The 10,009-nt window shown below is 39.2% G+C and overlaps 1 protein-coding gene across 1 annotated transcript in view; it reads left to right on the top strand.

Moving 5' to 3' along the window:
• The window catches only part of KIF4A (kinesin family member 4A), a 167,373-nt gene that overhangs the window by 111,845 nt on the left and 45,519 nt on the right, over positions 1–10,009 (top strand). Inside the window, exons 19-20 of the mRNA XM_006146137.2 lie at positions 3,280–3,363; positions 3,841–3,954. Of these exons, the coding sequence (XP_006146199.1) occupies positions 3,280–3,363; positions 3,841–3,954 (198 nt within the window). The remainder of the gene's footprint in view (positions 1–3,279; positions 3,364–3,840; positions 3,955–10,009) is intronic.

Below are 10,009 nucleotides of genomic sequence, written 5' to 3'. Positions count from 1 at the left end.
TAGTGTAATGGCTATGTCGCTGAACTCCCATGCAGTCGACCACGGTTCGAGTCCTGGACCCAGTGCTTAAAACTCACACTGGGTGTATGTGCGTGCGTGCCCAAGATCCCGAGAGGAGAAGGGAGGAGAAGGCATTGTGGCATGACCATCCCCCCTGGGGGGTGATTTCTCGCTTTCTGTCTATGTTTCTCTCTGTCTGGCAAGCACACGCACCCTATAGCAAAAACCTCTCCAAAAAAATAATAATAATAAAAAATTAAATTAAATAATTATTTTTAAAATGATAAATAAATGCAAAACCTACCAATCAAAAAAATAAAGAAGTGGGAACTAGCAGTTAGCGTAATGCCTATGTCGCTGGACTCCCACATAGTCGACCGCAGTTCGCATCCCAGATCTGGTGGCTTAAAACTCATGCTGTGTGCATGCGTGCCCAAGATCCCGAGAGGTGAATAGAGGAGAAGGGATTGCGGCGTGGCCATCCCCCCTGGGGGGTGATTTCTCGCTTTCTATCTCTCTGTCTCTGTCTGTCTGGCGAGCGCATGCGCCCTATAACAAAAACCTCTCCAAAAAAAAAAATTAAAAAAAAATAAGAAGTAGGACTTCTTTTTTTTTTTTTGTAATTGGAAAGGGAAAGAAAGCAGCTGGTTTGAAGCAATGTAGTTGGGATTAAGAAACCTAGAAGGCACCAGCAGATGTTGTAATGGTAACATCACTGGACTGCAATGTAATTGACTGTGGTTCGAGTCCCAGACCCGGCAGATTGACATTCAGACCAGGCGCATGTGTGTGCATGCCCAAGATCCTGAGGGGAGAATCCAGAGAAGGAATTGTGGCTTGGCCACCCCACCTGGGGGGGGGTGATTTCTCACTTTCTCTCTCACTGTCTCTGTCTCTCTCTGGCAAGTGCACATGCCCTAAAGCAAAAAAATATTTTTTTTGGAGAGGTTTTTGCTATAGGGCATGTACATTCGCCAGAGAGACAGAGAGACAGAAAGCGAGAAATTACCCCCTAGTGGGGATGGCCATGCTGCAATCCCTTCTCCTCCATTCTCCTCTCAGGATCTCTGGCATGCACGCACATGCACCTGGCGTGAGTTTAAGCCACCGGGTCCAGGTCTCGAACCATGGTCGACTACATGAGAGTCCAGTGACATAGCCATTATGCTGACTGCTGGTCCCCCAAAATTTTGTTTTCTAATTTAAGAAAAAGACCTAAAAGATACAGAATAATGTTAATCTTGAGATAAAGGGAGAGGTTGGGGTGGACTTAGCAATTAGGGAGTTGTCTGGGAACAGGTAAAAATTGAAACCACAGTAGTGATGAGATCATGAAATGGATGATGTATAGGAAAAAGAAGCTAGGAAAAGAACCTCTTGGGGTCAACAGGTGGCATGGTGGTTAGAACACTGGGCTCCCACAGAGCAACCATGGTTTGAGTCCTGGAGACCTGGTGACTTGTTTTCTCACTCTCTATCTCTGCCTCTCTCTCTAGTGATCACATGTGTCCTATAGCAAATTATAAAATAATAATAATGATAGCATTAAATAGTTTTTTTAAAAAGAAAAGAACCTCTTTTACATATAAGAAAATGCAAAGAAGACAATGGAACTTGTAGGGCAGAGAAGAATTAGGAAGGTGTCAAAATATTATTGAGTGTTAAGATGCTAAGAGAAAAGCCAAAGGAGGTAGAAACTATAAAAAGATCATTGAATTTAGGAACCAGCAGTTAGTGTAATGGCTATGTCTCTGGACTCCCACGTAGTCGACCACGGTTCGAGTCCTGGACCCGGTGGCTTAAACTCACATTGGGTGCATGTGCGTGCGTGCCCAAGATCCTGAGAGGAGAATGGAGGAGAAGGAATTGCAGCGTGACCATCCCCCCGGAGGGTGATTTCTCACTTTCTGTCTGTCTGTCTGTCTGGTAAGCGCACATGCCCCATAGCAAAAACCTCTCCAAAAAAAAAAAAAAAAAGACCATTGAATTTAGTTAATAGAAGACTTCAGGACAATGATAGGAAATAGTTACAAGGGAATTATGGAGTGAACAGATGTTTTGGTGTTGAGTAGACAGTTGGATTTTCTCTTTTCATTGGACTAGCTTAGTTTCCTGGCTGTTTCTTTAGTTCCCTTGACTTCTCATATCAACATATGTCATATTTAATTATAATTATATTGCAGGTTGTTTGAATTCTCTAGTAGTCTCTCTGTAAGAGTAGTACCATGTCATGTTCATCTCTGTATCCCAGACACCTAGCACAATGCTTCATGTGTAGCAAATGACCCGGTAAATATATTGGTTAAATGAAATATTCTCTAGTAGCATGACAAAGACATGAATGAAATGGCAGACTATACCATCCAGATTGGATAAGGAACAAGTGAAACAATGAGCTGCTTAATGGATGAATTAAATAGGGACGATGCCAAGAGATCAAAGTAGTTAAGTATTCTATGCTCATTTGAAGCAGGTGATATCCCATAGTGTAGGACAGAGAGAGTATATTCAGTAATAACCTGATTTTGTTTAGAAATGAAAAGAAAACCTCTTCGTTAGCTGCAGGTTGCCTTAATTTTATTGGCTATATGATAGGCATTCTCTTTTTTTGCCAACTATGTGGGTTTTATAATGGGTGGATGAATTTGTAGGATTAAAGGGAATAAAGTACTAACATTTTTATTAGGCCTAAATCCAGCTCTGTCAAGAAATACATATGTAGAAAATGATCTTTAAGTTTCCTTGTAGGTCTCACTTTCTATGATACCATTTCTTTTTTTTTTTTTCCTAATTTGCCAGAGGGCATGTTTGCTTACAGGAGGGAGGGGAAAGAGATAAAAAGTTACCCCCAGTAGGGAATGGCCACACTACAATCCTTTCTCCTCCATTTATCCCTCCTTTTGGGATTTTGGGTATGCACACATGCACTCGGCATGTTTTTTCAAGCCACTGAGCCCAGGACTTAAACCATGTAGTCAGCTATGTGGGATCCAGCCATCTTAGCTACCATCCCACTGGCTGGGCCCCTATGATTACTTTTTCTAATAATTGACTTTTTACTGAAATGTCTAGAATTTGGCCAGAGAGCAATCAGCCAAAGGAGAAAACCACCCTCTGTGATGTTTAAACATGGTTTGTGGAACTACTAGTTCTTAACTCTGATAAAAGTTGAAGACAGCTCACTATATTGTATTTAGTTTTACATATCAAGAATGTCTTGAAGGACTCCTTAAATTATCAGGCTGAATAACAATTAAGATCTGACTTTTCTGTTACCAGGACCGTAAGAGGCAATATGAGCTGCTTAAACTTGAAAGAAACTTCCAGAAACAGTCCAATGTGCTAAGACGTAAAACTGAGGAGGTAAGAAAATCCACTCTGCTAGGTCAAGTGTATTGTCACCTTCAAGTTTAGATGCTGGCAAAGTAATAACCCTTAAATGAACCAGTGTCCTGAGAAAGCAGGGATCACAATCTTGACTAGTAATTCCTAAATCTAGATCCCTATTCATATGTCAGGCACTGTAAACAGATTAAAATCCTGATGAAAAATGGTACTATTCATATAAGGACTTTTTTTCTAATTGAGTTCGATTTTTTCCCCCAAAAAAGCAGAGTGATATTGGTATGTGACATTTCCAGACATTTTAGTCTACAGAACTTCCTTGAAATGTATTTCTTCCCTAGGTTCATCAGTATTAAGTCTGTGGAGACTTACAAACCTGGTTCCTATAGAACTCAAACCCATTAAAAATTTTATTTTTCTTTACTAATATGCCAGAAATTAGAATGTTCTTCTTTTTACCCTTCATTCATTATTACTATGTGCAACTTTATTTAGGCAGCAGCTGCCAACAAACGCCTCAAGGATGCTCTCCAAAAACAACAGGAGGTGGCAGATAAACGGAAAGAGACTCAGAACCGTGGAATGGAAGGCACTGCAGCTAGAGTAAAGGTATGGCCGTTTCTTTAAAATACACTAGGTGATAAGAAAATATAGAAGAAAGCTTTCTTTTGGTTTAAAAGTAACCCACTTAAAATATGCCAACTATCTGTACTCTATGGCAGAAACTGAAAGATGAAAAGATATAGAAACATGAAAAATTACTATGGATACTGGAGATAGTGTGGGAAGAGGGCAGGAAAAGGGGAAGAGTGTGAGGAAAGAAATTAAGGAGAAAAATAGGCAAGACATTTATGAAATTCAGAAATGGATTATTATCTGTTGATGATAATGTGTATAGTATCCTGGATTGGTGTGAAGTGTATTCAGGTGATTACAAGCTAAGTTAAGTATAGTGATTGAATATATAAAATAAAATAAGTAATAAAAAGTGCAAAAGCCGAAACTCTACTTGAAAGTATTTCCTAAAGATCCAGGTATCTTCAAACTATTGTTAAAGACTCAGGAATATAAAAAGAACCCTTTCTATCTTTGCTCCATCAAAGTTGTTACTGTTTTAAACAATTTTGTTCAGGCATAACTTATAGACAATAAATGATTCATGATTAAAGTGTACAATCTGTGGCCTGGCAGGTGGTGTGGTGGTTAAGGCGCTGGACTTCCACATGGCTGACCATGGTTTAAGTTTCAGATCTGGCAGCTTGCTTTCTCACTCTCTCTCCTTCTCTCTCTGTTTCTCTCTGGTCAAAACAAAGAATAATAATAATAAATAAAATAAAATAAATAATTACTTTTAAAAAATAAGATATATAATCTGATGTGTTTTAAAACACATATTGCACCCACAGAATGATGACTATCATCAAGATAATGAAAATGTCCATCACCCCCAAAACTTTCTTTATACCCCTTTCTAATCTCTCCCTTCCTTCCCTAGACTACCCTTCTACTCCCCATTCCAAGCAATGGTTGTCTGGAACCACACCAATCATGGCAACCATTAATCTGCTTTCTGTTACTATGTATTTGTTTTCATTTTCTAGAATTTTGTAAAAACAAAATCATGCAGTATATCTGGTGTTTTGAGGGGGAGTGCTTTCATGCAGTACAATTATCTTAAGATTAATCCACATGGTTCAAGTATCATTACTTCTTTCCTTTTTATTCCTGAGTAGCATCTTATTCATCATATTGATATACCATAATTTTATCCATTCGTCTGTTGCTGGACATTGGGGTTGTTTCCAGTTTTTGGTTATTACAAATTTTCTACTGAACATTTCTATACAAGTCTTTGTGTAGACATTTTTTTTTTATTTCTTTTGGTTAGATAGCTAGGAATGGAATGGTTTTCTCCTATGGTAGAGAAATGTTTTAACATTTAAGCAATTGTCAAACTGTTTGACAAATTGGTTTTATCATTTTACAAGGGGACTTTAAAAAGTTTGTGAAAGGGCCAGCTCTGTAACAATGGTAATGTACTGCTCATGAGAAACCAGATCTCATGTGATGACCTTAGTTCAAATCCTTGGCCTGGTGAGCTTGAAACACATGTGTGTAGAGCATATACACAAGTGCTCTACGTCTGACAGACTAAAGAACCGAAGGAAGGGAATCTGTAGTATGACAAGACCCTGTGGAATGTCCTCAACATTCTCTCTCCCCTAACTCTCAATGTGCATGCACACATTCTCTATCATGAATAAAGAAAAAAATTTAGGTAAGAGTTTATTTTGGTGCAAACATAATTTTTAAAAATCATGCATAGGTTTTTTGTAATGCACTATTTCCATGGACTTTTTGAACAGCCTTCATATGTTTGTACTGGCAACATACAAGCATATGAGGATTCTAGTTGCTGCACATTATCACCACTACTTAGTATGGTCAGTCTTTTAAATTTTAGCTCTTCTAGTGGTAAATAGTGGTACCTCAGCATATTGGTAGTTTTGTTTTTATTTTTGTTTTGTTTAGTCTTTACATTCAATCATTGTATATTACTATAGCACACAACATATTTTTCAAGGTGTGCATGCAGTAAGTGACAATCAAACATGTTATCATAACCATCATTTTCAAGAGAGTACTTTAGAATCTTGTATTTGTTAAAAGTTTCTTCAGTTAACCATTCCCACTCATCTTTTTTCTTTAATTATTTTTTTATTTATTCATTCATTCATTTTAATTTGACCAGAAAAGACAGAGAGAGAGAGGGAAAGTGAGAAAGCAAGCCACCAGGTCTGAGATTTGAACCATGGTCAGCCACGTGGGAGTGTCTAGCACCTTAACCACCACATCACCTGTTGGCCATGCCCACTCATCTTTTACTATCCATTCCTCCCCTATATAGTTTCTGCTATCTACACTTTTCCTCACTACAATTATATCTTCAGATATTTCAACTTCTGCCAGAGTGCAGACATTCGGTAGATATTAAGCAGGGATATACAGTGTCTTTCATTGTTCAGCTTATTTCACTCAGCATTAAACCTGTATTCTTCACTTCGAATCAAATGACAGGGTCTAATTGTTTTTTTATGACTGAGTAGCATTCCATAGTGTATATGTGCTACAGTTTTTCAATGTAGTCATCAATTCTTAGGCATTTAGATTGATTCCATGTCTTAGCAATTGTGAATAGTGCTGCAATAAACATGGACATACAAGTGTCTTTCCAACCAAGTTTTCCTGTGCTTTGGGTAAATAGCAAGCAGTGGGATTACTGGGTCATAGGGTAGCTCTATTCATAGATTTTTAAGGAAACCTCCAAATTGTTTTCTACAGTAACTGTACTAATTTACATTCTCGCCAACAGTATGAAAGGGTTCCCTTTTCCCCACAGCCTCAAAAGTACTTGTCATTGTCATTCCTTTTTTTTTTTTTTTTTTTTTTTTGCTGACTAGAGTTAAGTGGGAGCTCATTCTAATTTTGATTTGCATTTCCCTTATGATAAGACATGTCAAATATTTTTTCATAGCCATTTGGGTCATTTGTATGTCTTCCTTAGAGAGTTTTCTGTTCGGCTCATTTGCCCATTTTTTAATTGGATTATTCATTTTTCCATACAGGAGCTGCTTGAGTTTCCTATATATTTTGGTTATCAATCCTTTATCTAAAGCATAGCTTACAAATATTTTTCACCTCCCTAATGACTAATAATGTTGAGCATCTATTCACGCGCTTATTTGCCATACTGTGTTTTCTTTTGTAAAGTATCTGTTCAAATCTTTTCTCCAATTTTAAAATTTGATTGTTTTTTTTTTTTCTTATTACCAAGTTAGAATTCTTTATTCATTCTTGGTATATCCTACAGAGAACTTCTATGTTTTACAGATATTTCTTCCCAGGATGTAGCTTACCTTTTTATTTTATTTTATTTTTTTAATGTTTTGCCATATGGCATGTGTGCATGCCCAAGAGAGGCAGAGAGACAGAAAGAAAGTGAGAAATTGTCCCGCAGGCAGAATAGCCATGACATAATCCCTTCTCCTTTATTCTCCTCTTGGAATTTTAAGCATGCACGCACATGCACCCAGCATGATTTTTGAGCCACCAGGTCCAAGACTCAAACCACGGTCAACTATGTGGAAGTTCAGCATCTTAACCACCATGCCACCTGCTGGCCCCAACTTTTCATTTTATAGCAGTGTATTTTGAAGAGCAAAGCTTGTTAATTTTGATACCATCCGATTCATTTATAGTTTTTCTTGGATACCTTATGGTTTTTACATCCTATGTAAGATATTTTTGCAAAACCCATGATCACTAAGATCTCCTAAGTTTTCTTCTGTAAGTTATGTCACACACACACACATATATATACACATACACACATATATGTATATATGTGCTTATATATATATACTATATGATTATGTGTGTATGTATATATACACATGCATACGTATATATTACTCATAATAGCATGTACATATGTAAGTGAGAGAGAGCCAACTCAACAAGGTCCTTTCACACCTTGATTCCTTTCCCTGGCTGTCCAGTTCCTTCAGATCTTGGGCATAGGACCAGCAGATGGCATAATGGTTATGTCACTGGATTCCCATGTAGTCGACTGTGGTTCGAGTCCCAGACCTGGCGGCATAAAACTCACACCTGGCGCATGTGCATGCATGCCCAAAATCCTGAGAGGAGAATAAAAGAGAAGGGATTGAGGTGTGGCCATCCCCCTTGGGGGTAATTTTTTGCTTTCTCTCTCTCCAGTGAGCACATATGCCCTGTAGCAAAAATCTCTCTTTGTACACCTGACATGTTTTTAATCCAATTGAAGATTCCAAACACAGGGTCAGCCATGTGCTTTCTAGCACTGCAGTTTATTTACTACCTACTGTGCCACCAGACTTTGCCAAGAAGTTTGTATATTTTTTGAGAAAGATTTTTGCTATCAGGCACATTTTCTCACTGAAGATAAAGAAAGAGAGACAGAAAGCGAGAAATCATCCATCAGGGAGATGGCCACACCACAGTCCCCTCTCTTCCATTCTCTTCTCAGGATTTTGAGCATGCATACACAAGCGCCCGGCATGAGTTTCAAGCCACCCGGTCCAGGACTTAAACTGCAGTTGACTATGTGGGAGTCCATCAACATAACTATTATGCCATCTGCTGGTCCCTGTATTTATTTTTTAATTGCTAGAGGACATGTATGCTTAATAGAGAGAGAGAAAGCAACCCCCAACAGGGTGTAGTCACACTACAATTGTTTTTTCTCCATTTCTACTTCCCATCAAGATTTGGAGTTCACGAACATGTGAAGTCCCACCTTGTTTTATTCCAAGCTTCTGGGGCTAGGATTCAAACTGTGGTCAGCCATATGAGATTTGGCTCTCAATGCACAGCACTTAACCATGGTACTACGGGGCTTGCCCTGAAGTTACATTTTTCCCCCTTAGTTTGCTATCGGGAGCATGTGCTCACTAGAGAGTTACAGAGAGAGAGAAAAAAATGAGAAAGCACCCTCCATGAGGAATGACCACGCCATATTCCCTTCTGCTCCACTCTTCTCTCAGTATTTTGGGCATGCACACACACATGCCCAGTATCTTTTACAAGATGCTGGGTTTTGGACTCAAACTGCAGTTGGCCATAGGGAATCTAGCTACCTAACCACCACACCACCTGGCTGGCCCATCTTAAATTACTGTGTGTGTGTGTGTGTGTGTGTGTGTGTGTGTGTGTATTTTTTTAAAAAGAAAGTTTTGTTATTACGGTACATGTGCTCACTAGAGAGACAGACAGAAAGTGAGATATTACCTCAGGGAGAATGACCGTGCTACAATCACTTCTCCATTCTCCTCTCGAGATTTTGGGTATGTGTGCACATGCACCCAGCATACATTTCAAGCCACCAGGTCCAGACTCAAACCACAGTTGACCACATGGGAAGTCCAATTCCTTAACCACTACACCACCTGTTGGCCCCCTAAAGTTACATTCTTTAAAAGAGTTATTTTATTTAAATTTATTCATTTATTCATTTATTTATTTAAATTTGATCAGAGAAGGACAGCAAGAGGGAGAAAGCAAGCTGCCATGTCTGGAACTCAAACCATGGTTGGCCATGTGGGAGTCCAATGTCCTTAACCACAACAGTACGTGCTGGCCTTGAAGCCATTATCGGGGGCGTGCACTCACCAGAAAGACAGAGACAGGGAGACAGAAAGTGAGAAATCACCCCCCAAGGGGATGGCCACGTTACAATCCCTTCTCCTCCATTCTGCTCTCAGGATCTTGGGCACACACGCACACATGACCAGCGTGAGTATAAGTCACTGGGTCCAGGACTCGAACCGCAGTCGACTACATGGGAGTCCAGCAACATAACCATTACACCAACTGCTGGTCCCCTAAAGTTACGTATTTTTAAGTTTTACATTTATATCTGTGATTCATTTTGACTTGACAACTTTTTCAAAACCAAATGTCCAGGGACCAACAGTTAACATAATGGCTATGTCGCTGGACTCTCATAGTCAACTGCAGTTCGAGTCCCGGACCTGGTGTCTTAAATTCACGCCGGGCACATGTGTGTACCCAAGATCCCAAGAGGAGAATGGAGGAGGAGGGATTGCATTGTGGCCATCCCCCC

Source organism: Tupaia chinensis, unplaced genomic scaffold (assembly GCF_000334495.1).
Source record: "Tupaia chinensis unplaced genomic scaffold, TupChi_1.0 Scaffold000165_2, whole genome shotgun sequence".
NCBI classification, from domain to species: domain Eukaryota; kingdom Metazoa; phylum Chordata; class Mammalia; order Scandentia; family Tupaiidae; genus Tupaia; species Tupaia belangeri.
The sequence above is the reverse complement of the archived record's forward strand: the minus strand, read 5'-3'. Positions and strand labels throughout refer to the sequence as shown.